The sequence below is a fragment of the Metopolophium dirhodum genome, chromosome 5 (genome assembly GCF_019925205.1).
Source record: "Metopolophium dirhodum isolate CAU chromosome 5, ASM1992520v1, whole genome shotgun sequence".
In the NCBI taxonomy this organism is placed as follows: domain Eukaryota; kingdom Metazoa; phylum Arthropoda; class Insecta; order Hemiptera; family Aphididae; genus Metopolophium; species Metopolophium dirhodum.
Genome location: NC_083564.1, coordinates 22,888,693 through 22,910,334, shown reverse-complemented (window position 1 = coordinate 22,910,334; position 21,642 = coordinate 22,888,693). Strand labels below are relative to the sequence as shown.

Below are 21,642 nucleotides of genomic sequence, written 5' to 3'. Positions count from 1 at the left end.
CAAGTTGTTCGGTTATTGTAGCTATATCGCTGTTGACATTACTTCGATATATATTTTGTCATAAGCACACACTCACTCACTCTCACTCACCCTCTCTCTCACACACACACACACAAACACATCGGATATTTAAAGACTATATTATACACATTCCGCGGTGCCGTCGAATAGGCTTTGCAGGTACATGGCAATATGTTTCGCGAGTCGTCAACATTTTATAGTGCCGACCACAAACATGTGAACAGAGAAACAAATAGCTAGACTAAATTGTCTTCACTATAAAAATTTCTATGAGCACTTACACTTGCCTATACCTACTGCGGAATGTTAAAGAATAAAGTAAACGAAATACGCGCATTCTCCTCGTTGACATAAAAACTTTAAAGTTGATGTTCTCTCCTACTCCGCACGAAAGACGCGAACAAAGCGAAATTCTTGAATAACCGTTCGTCATAATATGCTTATTACGGTTCACTAGAGTGCTAACTAGAAACAACTGCCAAGTCCGTACATACCTACCTAAGGTAACTTGCCGTATACGTGTGTCATTAAAATAAACCTAACCTAACGTTATACCTTCAACAAGAACACGGCAAACTTCATTATCCAAGTACACGCAAACACACACACAAACACACGTATAAATGATGTGTGTGTTTGTGTAGACAAAGTTTGAGCTTATACCATATACAGTATACAGTAATATACACCCTTTGCGAGTCCACATGACACGTCTTAGACAAGTAAATGCAAACTCTCTTAACTGGCGTGGCGTGTGTATAGCAGTATATACCTATACCAGTAGCGGAAGAAAAGCTCTAATGGACATTTAAGTGTTGTACAGAAATTCAATGTTAAGCACACATTATTGTATCACTGCAGGTTTATTTCGAGGGTATATTTTATTAAAAGACGTAGTAGTGCGGTAGCAGTCGTAGGAGTGGTTGTAGTATTAGTAGAAGTAGTAGTTGGGCATATATACGTAAGTATATAATATATATATAATATCATTGACGATATTGTTATTATTTATGATTATTCACCGAGTGGTATTATAGTAATGGATTGTAGTAATGGAACCACAACCATAGGCATCCAGCGGCGATCGGGGCGCCGTTATAAAAATTTACGTACCGCCGGCAAGGTTCGGAGCTAACTACGGCAATGATATTTTGGAATTGATCCCCCAATAAAATATATTGTTACACTTACACTTCGATGGCTTTATTCCAGTTTATTATGTAGCCGGAAAGGGTAAACGTCTCGACGTTGACGAAATGTACATTACCTCTTTCCGAACCCACGTACAGCCACTTGCTACGGAGTGGAAGGTGTATAACTGTAATTCTACAAAAAAAAAAAAAAAATAATAATAAGATATTACTACACTGTACACCGTACCTACATATTTAAATATTAAGATAACAGAATCGGAATCGATTTTGAAAGTAAGTAAATAAAATCACAATTCCCCATAATATACACAGTAAAGCGTTATGTCTTACATAATATATTATATTATGTGTATATAGTATAACTATATACTTGGATCGAATTTAGTTCATGATTTGATATACTGCAGTAATTGCCATTTTGAAGGCAAAAAAATAAATACATTATTCTTACTGTGACCTATTTAGAAATGGAAATAGTTAACAATAATTGAACGATATATACTGCTTTGCTGATATTTACATAGCAATAACGTTTAAAGTTTTAAATTTTCAAACATGATATATATATTTAGCAATGAAAAACTATAAATTATGTACTAAATCGTCGACGAGTTTTTCTGGATTTCTCATAAACTGATTTCAATAAATTAAACTTATGCACGGTGGCTTTTCGTCGAGCAATATTGTAAGAATAAACAAAATCATTAAACTTAAATATAGACCCAATAATGTAGGTAATATATTTTGACATTAAATATATTTGACGATTGGCTGGAAAAATATAAGTGGTACGGTAGGTATTTTATATTAAATAAACACATGGCGTATTGTGATTGATTTATAGACAAACAAATAGCATATGGCTAGTAAAATTGTTTTTTTTAACTCCAGTGATGTATTCCTTACCTTTCTCGTTGAAATTTTAAGCTGTGGACAACGTCAGCTCTTTTTTGTCTGAAATTCCATAGGTGTAAACTATCGTCGGCGGTTACCGTGATCAACGCTCCTTCGTTCATCAGAAACTCCACCTGAACGACGGCCGCCTCTAATTCGTGTCGAACCTGTGCATCCACTCCAGGCCTTCCAATTCTGTATTATACTCTCATTAAGGAAAATCGTGGTCAAGTATAATAATAGAACAATACCAGTAGTACAATAAAAACACGACGATAACAATTATTGATATATAGCATCACTGTATGTTTAAATAAATCAACGCAATGTATAGTACACCGCGGTGGATTTCAGGCAAATATGCTAAGAATTAATTTTGAATACCGAACAAAACATAATAATATTATTATAATAGTAATGAAATGTTTGACAAGTGTATATCGTTCCGTCTTCGCGAATCTCATTACATTATTCCGGTGTTGGTGAGTTACATTATTCAATGTTATAAAACAGTCGAATCGACACAATCGCACGATATACCTACCTACCTGCCTACTATAGATATACGTGCAAATATTTAGAATATTAAACCTCGCGGATGTCGAACGACTGCAGACGAAACATCTATCCGATTAATCCGTACATCGCCGCCGCCGCCGCCGCGGTTATGTATAACAACTCCTCGTCAGACGCACACAATAATTATTGTACTCTGTTCGAGTAATGTCAAGTACGACGTACGCGTCGGTATGCGCCGTATACGCTTATAATCGTACAGATATTTAAAATCTATTTTGTATCGCGACAGTGAATCGTCATAAATATTCCTCACGAATTTATAATAGGTATATAACTGCATCTCACAGACCTATACGAATATCGCCGCGATTAATTCACTACCTATTGTGACGAGTGTCGAGTATAATAGGAGGTATAGTATAATGAATTCGCGCACTCCAAATAAACATGCGTTACCACATTACAGTATCGGTTTACGCGCGCGATTATTCAAAATATAATGTGCGCATAATATTTTTGTTTTGTTCTGGAGGTATACGATATAGGTAGGTATACGTAAGGGTGTACTTACACGCGCATAATATAGCAGATTGTAAACTCTTCCGGTATTTTTCCATGAAAATAGCGGGCATCTAGTGACGGAAACGTTTAAATTCAAAACGCCACACTCTCTCTCACACACGCTCTCTCTCACACGATATGGCATGTGTGTGCGTGTGTATACGTATAACGTTGTACATAATATGGACCACACGAGAGTGGCGCGCGAGGCAGAGAAATAAAAAGTACCGGCTAGAAGTGTGAGGCGTGTTGGCGTGTGAGGAGGGTTGGGCGAGGGTGGGGCCGCTATACAATATTATATAGAAACTTTTCAGCGAGCGTCTCCTGCTCTAATGGATTCGCGTCGAAACGAGAACGCCTCTCGTCCCGCGGGCTGTGTAATATATATATAGCGGCCACGGCGCAGGTCGTTACACAGACTATACGATATCGTACATATTGTATAATATACGCATCGTAATTCGTATCACAATATCATATCGTTATATTGTATACGCGGCAAAGGGATCATTCGGGTGCCGGTGGGAAGGGGGGGGGGGGCAACCGAATAATATAATATTATGTTATATTATATTATATACGTACCTACGTCTCGCGGCGTACACTGCAGCCGTATGAATATAATATATTAATGTACCAGTCACGCGCGTTCCATCCCATCGCCGCACGTCCCCACTCTACACTGGGCGCGTCATGTGCAATCGTGTGTCCGAGTCGAATTTCCTCATGAATTTTTCATATTTATTATTACATAGGTGTCCGCACCGCACCCATACATATATAGGAGGTATAACCACTCCGGCACAAACCGTTGTGAAGCCGACGGCGTGCGTAACGGCGACGAGGGAAATATAACCGCCCCGAACACGTTTTTCAATTACGAAATCCGACGCCCCTCGGGCACGTGCAAAATTAAACCGTATAGCGACGTAAAATTGTAAAAATCGACTCGGATGTAATTCGCGGTGAATATCGCGGTTGACCGGGTACGCGCGTGGTATCGACCGCGCGCAATTTATTGATCAATAATAATAATATTATACCTACTATTTCTGTCGCGGCCAGTGACGGTTCGAACAATGTTTTGCAACGAAAACTTATATTATCAGCTTTGACGCGGCTACAATGGGGGGCTCTGTGCAATAACCAGACAGCTCCATTTTTATCAAAAATCCGTTTTTCATGGAGTATTATTCATGGAAGAAATATCTATATTTTGGTATCAAAATCAGAAAAATCGATTTGTTATTCCCAAAGAAATTACAATATGAATTATTTATGTAAATGAGGAAACGGAATTTATTTTGCTCGTCCCGAACAATTGACGAAAATGGAGCTGTCAGGTTATTGCACAGACGCCGCAAACGATAACGTTGCAATACTCGATCCGCGTCTGGCGTTCGGATTTGAGCCAGAAACTAACTCGTCGTCAACGCAAACGAATTGATATTAATGCGTGGTATGATTTATATAAAATAATGAGATATGTGTGGAGCAGAACTCCACCGCGAGAGCGATCAGACGACGTCGGATTTAGATGTTTTTCATTTTTTTCATATTTTTTTTTACAGTGTTCATATATATATATATGCTATATATACGTGCAGCAGCTGCGTTTACACCGATTACAGGTACCTACAACACTACAGCGGTTAACACAACACTATAACAACGCCGTTAAAACGATTTACACGTGTACAACGCGTACAATGTGCGCCACGCAGCTGATATGGCGTCGACCTGAGGACTTACACGGGTTCACGTCGTCGTCGGGCGTAATAATTTTTTTTTCAGTAACCAGACTATACGCGACCATCATATTAGATGTGTCTTACAAAAGTTCGACCGCATACCGTCGACGGACCACATACCATCGTCGGACCAGGTCGAGTATATACGCGGACGAGTGAGTATCCATCGCCACCCCGGTTCGTCTCTCCTTGCCGTATATATTGCAGTGATCTGTGCAGCAGCCGGCTTGCGAATAACCCGCGGCGGCTAATAGCACCGTATATATATATATAATAATATAGTCGTCTTCGTGCATAATACAATATACGTTATAATAATAATATTATATCCGTATATATATTTTACCTGTACCGCGGTAATACATATTGCGGCATCTTCGGGGAGCATCGCGGTTGAAAATTAAATTACGCGCGAGAGTATATTATATCGATCCGTTCGCCGCACTTGACGTTTTGTTATTTAACTTATACCCCCGTATATAATATAGGTATATAATATGTTATACGTGTCTACATTAGAATACGGTCGACTTGGTCGAGTATAATATATTATGTTATGGAGAGGGATGTGAAAACACGTGGGTAGAACATCTCAAACATAGATCCGTGAAATCTTCGATTTTTTTCATTTTCTTTTATGTATATATAATAATATTAGGTATGCACCTACTGGCTACTGTACTATATTATTACTATTATTATTATCATACGGTCTGTACAGTCCCGCCGACCCAAAGTTGCCGGAGTGTGGCTGGGGGCGAACGAAATAACATCATAAATTTTCACCGACGGCGGCGTTATCACTAATAGCTTTCACAGTTATAAATATAATCTCGCGATCGGTCTGTAGTGCAATGCTGGTACATTCTCACTAGGTATAATATATAACGTATATAATATAGTGAAACATGCCAGTAAAGCCAATCGATATAGCAAAACCCGTATATGATACGCAAAAATAGGAAATGCATAATACCTATTGAATTGTCCGCGTTAATTATGAACTTAAAGCTTACTACCTCAACGTTAATATACACAATAATGTATAACATTTGTAAACTGAACAATATAATGTATGAATTATTGAATTGAATTACATTAATAATATTATCGCTATCACTATCATAACTGCTTTATAGTTAGGTACTATTCATCAATACTGCAGATGTATTATGTTTTATTAATTCATATAAATAAAATGTATACTTTAATGTCATAATTAATAAGTTGTAGTAACGTAAAATAAACTTTTAAAAAAATAGCTTTTACAATATGATGTTTTGCCAACCAACACTAATTTTATTTTTAGCTATCTGTAAATTTAAAATTATCACACATATAATGAAACGTATTTTCGAATATAAAACACAGTTTAATAATAAATTAGGTACTTAGTATAACAACGTATATGAGACAAATTTAATCTTCTTTCATACAGTTTATATACGCAAGAAATACATTATTGAGTACACATTTAAAAGGTATGTTTTTAAGTTTCAATAAATTATTCATACACTCAAACGAGCAACAATATATAACTACAGCCCTGAACAATGATACTTAATTATAAATTTAAAAATACAAAAAAAAAAGTTGCATATATTATTTTCTTTTTAATAAACTGATGAAAAACGGTATTTCTTAAATAAATAATTATTCTAAAGATTGCATTAAGATAAAGTTTTGTGGATATTTTAAAACAAAAAATGATTCAAATATGAAGTATAAATTTGCATACTTTGTATCATTCCAAAATAATAATTAAATAAGTCTATAATAATAAAATGTAATTAAATAGTTTAAAGACTTTTTGAAATGTGCTTATAGTTCTGAAATGTTGACACAAACCGTTTTAATATTTAGCAATGTACAACAATTGCGTAAGTCAACCCTAATAATAACTAGGGTACAACAAAAAGAAATGGGTCAATGTCAAAATCGTATCATTATTGTATCTCAGAAAATCTATTTGTTTTTATTTTTATTTATATTTTCTTTGGTTACTGTATTATAGTTGTGTACTATAATGGCTGGTAATAAATTAATACTGTATTGTCAATAAAAACAAAGAGGAAATATTTTATTTTTGATCAACCCTTTCGAAATTAGTATCATATCAGATTGTTTACCCTATAATTTTATTAGCGATATTGATATTCACGCTAGAAAAGTATCAATAAGCATTATAATATATATGATAGGTTCTGGTTAACCGTTAACATGTCTTGTAACGGTCAAATAATTACTTAAATAAATATCAACATATTTTCTAACAATATTACAAATCAAGTTTAAATATTGACACACTTAAAAAAGTATTTGGAGATAATTATTAATGCCTACCCTGTTTCTATGTAACTCTTGCATTATAGGCCTATAGTATAGAGTAATCGAAAATAATTCATCCGATTTAAAAAAAATTATATTTATTGTACAATTTGAATTACGCAAGTAGCATACATTTGAGATGTTTTCTACTTTTCGTTACAATTTTAACAAATATTCAATGTGAATATACTGGCATAGCACAATATAGCACAATATACCCCCATTATACTGGCATAGCACACATCTAAGTGATATTAATATTAATATTTTTTTTTTTTTAATTAACTCTTTTCTCTTGACCGCCATTGGATCTCCGAGCCTTAAAATATGTGATTTTTTTTCAAAGTACATAAAACATTTTTTATAAATCTTCCTTCCGAAGGATTTTTATGAACTGAAAAGTAGCATTACAGATGTCATCGACTTGATTACGGTTGACGTGCTTCAACAGGTTTAAATGGTTTTAATTAGATTATTGCTTAGATGTGTGCCGTGGAATTAATGTGGGTTACATTAAATAGTTTTATAAATTGTAACAATTTATAATCTTTGAAACTTATCCAAACATTAAATTACTCAAATATTATACAATACATTTGACTATTGGAAATCAGATGAATCATTTTGGAACACCTGTTTATTTGTAATTCATTGATGCGTTGTCCTCTTTATATTTTTTTGGAATACAATTTTTTAATTAAATTGTAATAATTGTCAGAATATCATAAAAACAAATTTAACTTTCCGTCCATCGGCCACATAAAATTTGAATAACATATAAATCCAATTTAAAAATAATTTGTAGCTTCTAGAATAAATGTACGATAATCTTAACTTATATGTGTTTAAAATATTGTCCGTTAAGTGCTTTGCTAATCAAGTTATTCTAAGAGTTATAACTATTTTGTGAAACGTATAGTCACAACACTGTAATAATCAAAAAATATAAGTGGACAAAATAAGTACTGTTGCAGATAAAGTTTGATGAATGAAAATATAAATCGACTAGATAATTAAAGCCAACAAACTTTTTTTTTTTTTTAAAACACAGAATATAGAAAAAAATAATTAAGGAAGTGGACAGTGGACAATTAATACAAATAATCAAATTATAAAAACATTATATTATTATTTTCAGCTGAGGTATGAAAAAATAAAACGATTCAAACATAAACACAAAAAGTATACATTTTTCAATATCATTGATTATAAACTGAATTCCTGAAATACAAATAAAATGTAATGTTCCGTTTTCTCAGCATTAAAAAAAATAATTAAAATTGTAATTATACTTAAAAGAAATACAGTGTTAATTCGTTTATTTAATAGTGGCATTTATTATGTATTGAAATATTTCTGGTTATTTAGAGGAACATGTAGCAGGTAGGTTAGGTATATAGTATCTTAAAATGAGGATGTAACTATCTATACAATACTATCTTATATGCCAGTGATAGGCAACTCAATGCTACTAGAGGGCCAATTTTTTAAAAGTGCGAAAATCTAGCGGGCCAGAGAATATAAAAAGCAAAAACAAAAGAAAAAAAAGGTGGGCAAGTGGATGTCGCTCTGCTGTACTGTAGGTTACAAGTGGGTCACTGTATAATGGATGGTATTAAATTTGAATTCAATGATATATCATTGTATAAGAAAAACGATTCTGAGTGGAGACGATATGTCAGTCTAGGTATAAGACATATTATACACTTATCTATGGTATTAAAAAAAAAATTGACCTATAATAAATTCCAAATTAATCATATCACAATATCCATTAGGTACATATAACGCGTTATACATCAACAACAAACCGTGATACTATCATCATAATATATCGATGAAAATATTACAAATTAGAAGTTTCAAGTGCCCACGAATAATATTATACAATCACAACAAAATAACTAAAATAGTTATTCTAGGTTTTTATGTAATTTCGTCCAAATTTGAACTTAAAATGACTATACAAATAAACTGTGCTTGTGTATTTTTTAGATTTTTTGGTAACCGAATTATCTATTTACATGGAATCTTGTTTTAAATTTTCAATCCTTAGCTATAAAAACTGAACATTTTATAATTTATTAATTACAATGGTTGATAATTTTCGAGATTTTGAGAAATTCTGTCCAAATTTGATCTTTAAATGCTTATAAAAAAAAACTGTGCCTATGTATTTTCAATATTTTTCAACTGCTATTGTAAAAATATATCAGGAGTCTTGTATTAAATTTTTACACTTTTTTGCCCAACAGATAAAACTTTATTGATATTTATAGAAAAAAAAACTAAAAAAATTGAAAACTGAAAATGCCCGTAAACAGCTCAAAAAGTGTCAAAATATTTTCAAAATTGTATGGTGTATAGGAAATGCTAATATAAACATTCAGTGAAATTTTCATGTATCTACAGTTATTCGTTTTTGAATTACAAGAAAATAAGGAAATCGGTACATGAGAAATCGAGTGAATATCTAATGTTGTAAAAATATGAATTTAAAACGCTCATAAAAATTTAATTTGACTTTCTTGTAGAAATTTTTTTTTTGATAAAGTTAGACAAACTTATGAGGAATCTTGTATTAGATTTTAAAATCTTAGATTTAAAAAGAAAATTTTTTATGAATTTCTAACTCAAAATAATTTGCAAATTTTCGTGATTTTTCCGTATTTTTTCAAGATTTGAACTTTAAACGTGTATAAAAAAAAACTGTGACTAAGGATTTTTAATTTTTTTCATCTGCCTTTGAAACAATAACCTAGGAGCCTTCTATTAAATTTTCAAGCTTTTTTACCCAACAAATAAAATTTTATTGATATTTATAGAAAAAAAATTTAAAAAAACTGAAAACTGACAATGTCCGTAAACAGTTCAAAAAAAGTCAAATTATTTTCAAAATTGTATTGTGTATAGAAAATGCAAATATAAACAACCAGTGAAAATTTCATGCATCTACGGTCATTTGTTTTAGAGTTACACCAATAACCAAAATCGATTTTGTTAAAAATCGATTTTGCGTAAAAATTCCCGTTTTTCCTTAATTTTTCTTTTGTTTTTCACATCGCTTTTGAAAACTACTGGGAAATTAAAATTTTGACCTCCCCAATGCACCAACGATATTCACTTTCCCATCGAACAAGATACTGAAGTCGAAAATCGAAGCATTATTTCGACTACTTATCGTGTACACAGACACAAAAATAAAAAAAAAAATAAAAAAAAAAAAATAAAAAAAAAAACACACATCATTGTAAAATCAATACATTCATCGTTTCACTCAGAATCTAAAAGGCCATAACTATGTCGTCCCTATATAAATAATGTAATATTAAGAAAATTAATACTAGTAGATAAGAATTGATATTCAAGTTTTACGATAAACATTATATCGATTTTAATAATTTTATAAAGTAATTTGAAATGTGGCAGGGGCCAATTAAAAATGGTACGGATGCGGCTCGTGAGCCGTCCGAAGTTGCAATCAGCTTTCTGATATAATATCAGTAAGTTATTATGTCTATAAATATACGGTATTGAGCTAAAACTAATGTGGTCCAATACTTTATTAAATTACATTAATATAAATATATAGTACCACCTATTGAAGAATACGAGAAACACACAAGCTATACACGAGCACGACAACTCCAGGGTTTCTACTTCCTAGTTCCTGTACATGATTTATGAATATATATGCATTAAAATACATAATATAACCAATAATTAATGTTTTATCGCTATTATTATTATTATTTGCATTCAATATGTTTAAATTGGCAATTTATTAAAACGGACTACACGCATCTAAATAACACGTGATAATACCGGAGTGCTAAACATATAAATTCATATTATTTATGGTATTAGTAGGTAGTAGCAGGTCGTAGTAACTAGTACGATATCGCTACTATAGATGATTTATTTAATTGATGTAAATAGCAAATAAAACGACGTATTGTTTAAAGACAACGATACCACCAGTAGTATACGATATCGTTAAATAATACATTTCATAAAACCAACAATGGTATATTGGTTGTATTTGGTAACCATGGCCAACGAAATCCTGGACGACATAACGGGCACATACATTGTAGGTTTTATATGCACGCGTGGCGAATAGAAATCTAAAACAAAATATGTATGATTTATTGAAAAAAGGAACCGTTAAGTACATATATATATATATTGTAAAGAACCAAAATAAAATAAAATGCAAATATTATTAGCACCAAATATGTGTGGGATCGGGTATAAAAAAAATAAGAATTAATCAATTTTTTCTAGTAAATACTAATTTATTTATCTCTCGACAAATTTAATCAAATTTATAAATGAAAATGTTCTGGAACAGTATAATAAATAGTATAGTAACCGTGCTAACTTCAACTACATACTTTTATTTTACGATAAAATACAGCCAAACTAACGCTGAAAAAATTAATATTACACGAATGTAGCAAAATAAATAGCTATACATAAAATAAATAAATTTTTAGTTCGATGTTAAATTCAAAGCTTAGAACTGTTATGCATTTTTACATTTCTACGCTTTTGATAAACCTTATAATTTTGAATTTTAGCACTCTTTAAGTATAGTGATTAAAATATATTACATTTTAATAATATTTATAAGATACGTAAAAGTTATTTCACGTCTCAAAATCTGAGGATACATTGATGTAAAAAGCAATTTTTTATCATACAAAAAGAAGAGTTAGAAATATATCATTTAAATTGTCATAATATTTAAATTTTAGCTTACTATTTTGTTTTTAGAACATATATTCCTATAACACTCGGTTTTATGACTAATGCAAAAACTCGGAAATAGCTCATTTTTTTTTTTTTTTTTTTTGATAAAAACACAATAAATAAACTTGAAAACATGAATACTATGAACACTTTGAAGTAAAAGTTTAATAAAGAAATAAATAGAAGTGTTGTAGTCTATAAAAAAAATGTTCTTAAATGAGAAAAAAAACTATTTTTTAAAAGAGGCTAGACGGGATTTTTTGTATTTGACTACCGTTTTGAGGAAATTAACTCTACAGGTTATATAAACACCTTGCCTACCAGTATTATTGATTTTCGTGAATACAGTTTGACCTCAAAAATATTACAGTAGAATTCTTTAAAGAATTTCACTAAAAATAAAACTTTTATATGTTTAATATAATATTGGTATCGTGAATACCCAAATATTATACATACTAACGTTATAGGCTCCATAACGATTTATTCACAAATAGTTGATATTACAACCGTACATAAAATAGGTACCTACTATAAACATTTTCATTTCATAAAAATAAGCGCCCAAAAAAATAACGTCCAGCTTGGCAATTTAAAATAATAATTGTTACACAAAGTTATATAGCTAAAATGTTAAATTCGAAGATCGATATTGCTATGACTGGATATTATATTGTACTTGAAAAACACATAGTGTAGTTCTTACATTATTTTAATAAATACAATAAAGGTACTATACAATTCCTTCGAGAAAAAAATTTAATTTCCATACATTTCATCATATTATATGATATACTTACCTACGCCAAACACTCAATAATGTTTGAGATAATAGAAAAGATATTATATAGATGTATATTTCGAGTAAGGCATAACATATTGTGAAACCTATAGCTTTGCTTGGAATCTAAAATGTAATATTTCGAATACGGTTCGTTTGGTTTTCATTTAAAGATTTCCATAAAGATAGATATATTACATTTAAATGTATAATACTTGAATTTTGATCATTCAAATTTAGTTTTAAGACTCGCTCCTTTTGAATACGTAATTATATTATTATCTGTGCGTTCAAAGTTTTGCAGTTACGGTAATTTAAACATTAACTTTTAAACTATAAACTATTTTTCAATTAGACAAAAAATAAATTCAATAATAATAGTGTCTATCCAAAAGTTACAATCACATTAGCACCGTCGCGTCTGCGAATCAAAACCATTAAATTATATGGCACACGAATTAAAAATATTCAAACAATGTGATGCATAATAATTAATAATATAATTGTTGCATTATGTACCTAGGTACGCATCAAATATTTTTACAGTATACGCTAACGTTACCTACTGGAACTCATTTCAGAGCAACGATATTTGACTAGTGTATTGCATCTTTGAAACTATATCAAAGGTAAACCCAGTCTTGGTGCTTTGGTCTAATTATAGGGAATGAAACTTGAATCCCTTTGACTAAACATCCTTTTGACAACGATAAAGAAAATACTTTTTGTGTAATGATGATGACGACGCATGCAGGTCGTTTCAAGTCTTCACAATACACGTTAAATGTATACATAAATATAATATAAAAATGTTATTATAAAATATATATATTTACCATAGCGTTTCGGTTGTCTGGTTATATAAAAATGTGTAGTGGTTAAGCCTAAATTGCATAGCATACTTACAAAGCACACCAAAATCGTTTTATTCCTTTGGAATGCATTTTTATTAACTATAAATAACGAAACTTTCTTAGAGCGTATATTGTCTGCAGGTATACACCCGATTTACTTATTTTAAAAAGTTTACCAGAAAGTACGAACCCAAAAGATCTATTTTTTAAAAATAAAGTTCAATCCTGAGCGATAAATGTTGTATAAAAAACTTAATGCTAACTTTCATAACCCAAAGGAATATAACTGAATTAAACCACTGAAAAATTTTAAATGGAATTTATTGAGCAGCTAAATTATATACTCAGAGTAGATAAATGAGAACCTAAATTATTTGTTTAAATCTAAAATACATACATTAATTTATTTACTATTCAGGATAATAAAAAATAAACATCAACCATTATCTTATTAATTATTGACTAGTTTGTCAAACTTATAAATATTATACTTTTACTATTATATATTATTAAAATATTTAAAAATATGTGTATTTTTAATTAATTTTACAGTGGTATATCATCTATTCATAAATATTGATAACTATTTATATTTTATGATAATTGAGAAAGCAATTAGATTGATTTAAACATTTCTTAAGACAATTAATAAAATATATTTGAAATGTTATCAACTTGACATCAAATTCAATTTAAATAAACTATAAATGGACATTTATATAAAATGTTGGTTTATATATGTACAGCTCCATTTTATCAATTGTATATTTACTAATTAAAAAAAACATGAATAAATGATTCATTATCATAGGCATGTATGTATTTGGAATTAATAAGGAATAGTATACCACAAAATAAGAATCAGATAAAAGAAAATCGACTGGCATAGAAATAATATTTAAATAATTACAAGTCTTTTTAAAAGTATTATAATTAAAAACACCATGCCACAATATTATTTGATAATAGTTACTACCAAACTAGACATTTTAAATATAATTTACCAAAAATAAAAATATCAATATAACAAATAATTTTACTACGAACCTAGATAACCCATTACGGATTATTAGGATAAGATTAATAAAATATTTAATCAACGGAATATTAACATTTAAATATTTAATTAGATAGGTATAAACCACACAATACACCAAGTTTAGATAACTGCATGATGCTTATTTTCAAATAATTACGATATCGGCACTAATATGTTATGTAAAACTAGAACAAATCTGAAAAAATATATTACTCTCATGTATATTATGTTGTATAATTTTTATGTGCTTTAATTATAACAAAATAACAGAATGTTTAGTTTTTGTAATTTTATTATTGAAAGGTTTTAAAAATATGTTTAAACGATGGAAATACTATTTTTCTGATTTAATAAAAATTACTTAACGAATACCTCTACATAAAACCAGAATAACGTTTATGAAGTCTATAATTTTTATTATGTTTGGCGAACTTTACAGTTATTAAATTTAACAATAAATGTCCGTATCTATTCTAATAGAGTATATAATATGTTTAATGGCGTTTATAAGACGTTATATTATCCATATTATTACCAAGTTTTGTACTTAGAAGTATAAACTTCTTAATATATCTACTTTATTAACTTTGTTCTTCATTAAATAATTCTAAAATTGCTTAAACTTCAAACAATAACTCGTAATATTTCGAATAATTTTTAAGGTTAATATAATTTAAAATAATTGTGAACAGTCATACATCCGGGATTAAAGTATTCGCATTTTCATTACTAATCAGACCGAATCAAATTTGGCTATATTGACCATAGGTACTATAATAATATTATGTTGAATACGACACGAATATGCGAATGTATAACATACTTGGATACGGGAATGGGATATTATGTGACATTTAGATAAAATAACTAAATACGTATTGAAATAAGATTATCTATATGCTATAAATGCATTTCAATATGTTAAATATTTGTTTTAGAATCGTAAAAATAATAAAAATAAATAATAATAGTTCCATTCAATTATTAAACAGGAGTGTAAAACCTACAAACTCTGAGATTGCCAATACACCTATACATACGAACACCGAGATTGCCTATTCCATGCGCCGTCTAATACAAACATTTATCATAAAAATCACTTTATATTATCCCATAAAATCGTGTCATAATATTTTATTATTTTATTTTTACAAATCACTTCATTACAACTTGATAATATTAAAAAAAATACTCCTTTTAATATTTTGTAAACATTTTATCCTAATAAATACTATATTAAATTATACATTGGTCGAAAATTACAAAATATTTCGTTTTATACTCCACAAACGGCAATGTTGTGCGATACCAACCAAATACAAATTTAAATTTTAAATTTTAAATCAACAATATACCTACATATTTTAATTAGTGTTCAGTTGAATACAGACAATATATTCGATACGAGATTTACGCAATAAAATAAACATGAATATGTTGTAATATGTGTATATATAATATTCAAACGCAAACTCCATTTGTGCCATTACACCGAACGGATCGTTCTTGACACCCAGTTTACTAGACACCGACTACAAATACTAGACTAAATACTGTGTTAAGATATCTATCTACAAACAATTTTAAGACTAATCAAAAATCGAGCCAAAACTAAAGAGTCAATATTTTCAGCATAAGAAATTAATTGCCACATCGTTATCAATAACGATCAATGAAAAAAAAAAATTGATTAATCACCCACACACACACGTACTTCGTTACTTATGAATATGCATTGTTGTAAATTTAAGCGATGCATGTACATTCGCACCATGACCGTTATAATGTGTACAATATATTGGGCCATGGTATATATTATTATGATATAATATCTATTGAAACGATCGTACGTCATCGGACACGATAATACGCAGCTATATAGCGGGTGCACATGCTGACATAAGTTCGTGTGTTGAATTAAGCTTAATTTAATGATGCCCGGCCGTGAAGTGTACAGGGAATTGCAGTGTGAGCAATATTCCTAGAAATGTTAAATCATCATTACCAGGTTTAGCCTATATGTGGGTGAGGGTGGGATGTTTGGGGGTGTATAGTTTCCCCGATTAATGTGACTCGATTAACACACAAGTACACAATAGAGCAATAATAAGGGGAGCTAAACATACGCGGATACCGGCCATGTATGGACGCGTCTACAGCGCATATAATATTATCGAATATGTCCGCACAATATAATAGGTACTAAGCACATTTATGAATATCCACGCAAACGCGGTACACTCGGTATAACTATCTGCCCTCTGCGATGTGTTATATTATTATGCATAACATATTATAAGCGTATTATTCGGTACCTATTATAACGTATAATGTATATGCATAATATAAGTTATAACTCGTAGAACTATCAATGGTTTTTCGAAATATGCCTTTGAAGCGGAAACTTCTACCGTTAAAGTGTTAACATGTGTATTATGTGTCCCCATTATAAAATATATAATACGCTGCTGTTGCTCTTGCCAGAATACGAGGAAGACCACCGCCGTGGAATTCGAGGGGACCTAAGCCCTCTTCTATATAGAACGGAAACACTATGGAATGTCGCCAAACTACGGCCAACCACGACTTATTCAATTTATGCGCACACGGTCGTGCTAAGTCACAAGTGAAATTGACGGACAGCAATATGTGAACCTTAAGCTATACAATATTATAATGATGTTATACAATTGGTCTAAACGTTAAAATACGTAAATATTTTAGGTAAAGTGTAATAATATGATCAATATTTTTATCCCAAGTATAAATCGGGTGTAGTTATTATTTATTTAACTATCGCGTTTATTATTATAACCTTTTGTGTACAGTCCGACCTTAATTATAATAAATAATAAACAAACCCAAATTCTAAATTGTACCAAAAAAATAATTTTGTTTGGTTTTTTGTTCTCAAGTTTTATATTTTACAGGTTACTCAATTTGATTTGTGTTTAACGACTGTTTGTTTTTTCTTCTTGAAAATTATCTGTAAATTCAGCAAAAAGCGAAATCATAGTTCAGTTTATACTCATAAAAAACTGAAACGATTTTGAGAAAGTGTAGAAATAATTTGATCATACATATGGTCGAAAAAATGACCCGAGAAATGTGCCACCAAAGACAATAATGACAATTACCTACGAGGCTATACGAGTATACGACATATCAGTAAAAAAAAAAAATTGACCGGATAGTCTTCAGAACATAAAAAAACATAAACAATAGGTGTAACATTAACACATTTCACCTAACAATGTTTAAATTTTGTCGAAAACTAATGAATATTTAAAAAATTATCCCTACGTAGTGTTATTTCTTGCTATTCTCAATGAATAAATTGATAAATCATCCAAACTTTTGAACATACTTTACTGTCTTATAACTTATATATTATGTGATCAAAAATTTAATAAAAATCACAGTACTAAATATAATATAATATCAAAATAGAAGCATTTTAGTTAACTTTGCTCTCATTTAGAATATAAAATTTAGTATTATCATCAAATAAGAAGTGCTAAGACTATTAGTATAGATTACATTTTTGCATGCATGTTTTTTACTGCTGGATTTATAATAAATTTATCGGTTATACATTAAATATATATATATATATATAGTTATTTACTCATATACATGGTGATTTTTTTTTTAATTTTAATTTTTACGTCAGTGAACCAAAATAATTTATCATACATTTCCCGTAAAACGTATACGACAAGTTTTTTTCATTAAAATGTTACATTTGTCAGATGATATAACGCATTAAAGTTGCCGGCTCATTCAATACATTATATAAGGACAAATTTTGTCCAAAAAAGTTTATGAAAGAAAAAATTACTTAAATCCCGTTTCGAATATACCAGTATACGCCACCCCACCAAACACTATAATATAGGGAAACGCTGATGACAATCTCTTAGAATTTATCTTCATCACGTTCAACCAATTCGAGCTGTCAACGTGATCAACCCCTTCGCCACACCGTTCTCTCAACCGTATATACGACCGGAATGTCCGAAAATGCGTAGGAAATGCACAAATTTATTCAACTGACAGTTTTGGGGGACCACCGCCGACACTATTCAAGGGACTCACGACAGTATATAATAAATAATATGAAATAATGTTATCCATTAATGAGTGCGGGAAGCTTCTGTCACGAGCAACACAATGAACTTCCAGAAACCGACGTTTTTGAGAAATGGTTTTACACCGCACTGGCGCAATGAGGTGATAGCAATAACTCTGATACTATTTAACTATTTACTGTTAATGCGGTTTCGTTGATTAATATAGTACAGTCAAACTGAAAGAGTAATCTACAATTAATCATTTCAAGTTGAGACGTCTAATGGATCCTACTTTTGAATGCCTATAGTTAAGATATTTTGCGAGACATTTTTTTCTCGAGCAAAGGGATGTTATAAATATTCTTTTAAAAAAAATATTAAATATTCAATACGTCATATTGTGCAACCTCACATGTAATGATATTTAATAATTTTCTAATGAGATTGAATTTATAGTAAAAATATTTCAGAGGAGGTATTTTTAACTTAAATCAATTTTGAAAGATTTACAGTTAATGAAAGTGACTGGTTATAATGATTGAGATTAAAATTGATAATTTTAGCTAGCAGTGTCAATTTTACTTTATATTTCCAAACAAAAATTGAATACATCGTGAAACACATTTAACGGATGATCTCCGAAAATATTACTAAGAAAGTTTATACGTATTTCAACTTTCAAGACAAGTATAAGAACACTTTGTTGAGAAGTCACGTGACACGTTGAATGATTTTTCGGTGCAGTCGTGTATAGGTATGAGAAATGTGAAAAACTGTTTTTAAGACAAAAACCGATTTACAGTGATTTTCCAGTGAAGAAAAATCTATAAAAAAAAACCAGAAAACGTCTACTTGTGGCAATAGTACAGGACACCCAGTCAACACGATCGAGGTCCAGTTCGCTAATGAAAATGCCCATACCTATATACCTATACCCATATAAACTAATGTTTAAACGCAATGGCAATGACACGATAATAACGGTATAGTAATCATAATAACGATAATAACCACAGGGCACAGTTGGTTACCACATGTGTGTATCCGATATATGGGCTTACACCTCGACGGGTTCGCCGCGAGCCGTTTATTTAGCAGAGGGACTACATTACACATTTTTCTGTTTTCCCCGCGAGTATTGATTTCTCTAGTTTCCATGTTTTAGGTCACAAGCCGGGCGGGGCGAGTAGATTTTTCGGCGGCCGAAGACAATGACGGAGAATCGAGAATGTATGTGTGTGTGTGTGTGTGTGTGTGTGTGTGTGTGTGTGTGTGTGTGTGTGTGTGTGTGTGTGTGTCTGTGTCTGTGTGTCTATGAGTGTGCGTGCAGCGTGCATATATAGCAGCAATACGGCTAGATACAATTTTTTTTAAATTTGTAAAAAAAAAATATTACGTTTTAACACGCTTTTATTTTTATTACCGCATTCGTATATATACGATTCAATAATATGGGCGAACGGCCTATTCGATACCGACAGACCGCAATAATAGTAGCATAAATCACCGACACACGTACAATACACGGTACCTACCCATATATGTATAGTATATTAGACGACGACAGGGGTACAGCGCAGATATATTAGCTGGCTGTGGTTAAATGACAGTTCGACCGACTATCAGCGCGCGCGCACAACACACTGACAGGTGTCCCATGTGTCTCGCCCTAAGCCTATTTCCTGAAATTGAATGCACCGAGATGTGAAGTCGCGGGTATGTTTCGGAAACGATCCGGTGCGAGTGCGCGCAAGTATATTATGCTGTATGATGTTACTAGAAACGTAGGTACGCCCAAAAATAATAATTATGATAATGTTATCACTGCTATACAGACACATGCGTTAGAACAAAAAAAAACCAGAGGTGTACTCGCGTGTTCGGCGGATATTATTATCAACGCGGGACGACGATATATCGCGCCGCCGACGCGTGATTGTCGGGTTTTCCGGACGCGCGTCAAAGAAAATAATATTTTCCCGGAAATGTTTTACATTATCTCCATCCATCCCCGCGCGACACTCCTCTACAGACTGCTGCAGCAGCAGTAGTATCCTAGCTTCCTCTCGTCACGCTCCGTTTCCGGAAATACAGTGCAGGTCGGTTACACGCGGGGGGCGTGCGGATCTCGTAACTAAATCGAATTCGCCGAAATTCCGTACAACTCTGTTTTTATTAATATTATCATCATCATTATCATCGTAAAATAGTATGCTAACGGCTTGGGTTTTTAGATAACATTGAATTGAGTACCAAATATTGAATTGAGTCCCGCAAATACTTTTGGGTTATCGGATTTGAGTCCGACCGATATTGTTTGGTTGTTCGAGTTGAATCCATTCAGCCTATTATATAGCGTTACCCAGGACACACCACGTGGAGGTTGGCTGAGTAATCTCCCAAAAAATGTGTGTGTAATAACAAGTATAAAGAGTAAATTAATTAAAAATAATAATAATTATGTGTAATACAATGTGCAAGGTTCAAGGTCGCCACCGGCTTATAGGTAACTATGGCATTTTATCCATACGGACTCAATTCAAAGATATTATAAGATAATAAGCTGGACTCAATTCAAACACATAAAAGTAGCATGGACTCAATTCAATATCACCGGGGTTTGGATAACATATTAATAACATTGATAACGTAAGTTTTACGCGTATACAATGTATAGTATCTCTAAGAAACTACAAATCGGCCAAGACCGATGAATTTTGTACAAGGCGGTCGGTTAGCTTGTTCGAGTCAAAACTTTAGAGCCGTTTTAAAAATTCCCAACTTGTTTCAGCCATTAAAACGAACTTATTCGCGACCGATTCGATTTCCTTTGGTTTTTTTTTTTTTTTGTTTTGTTTTGAATAGTATTATATCGCGTAATTTATGTTAAAGCCCGTCATGAAGTTATACCA

General features: G+C 31.3%; 1 protein-coding gene across 1 annotated transcript in view; it reads right to left on the bottom strand.

The window, feature by feature from the left end:
- LOC132944085 (syntaxin-binding protein 5) overlaps positions 1 to 21,642 on the bottom strand; it is a 155,723-nt gene that overhangs the window by 87,267 nt on the left and 46,814 nt on the right. The window contains 2 exon segments of the mRNA XM_061013250.1: positions 1,213 to 1,347; positions 2,082 to 2,264. Of these exon segments, the coding sequence (XP_060869233.1) occupies positions 1,213 to 1,347; positions 2,082 to 2,264 (318 nt within the window).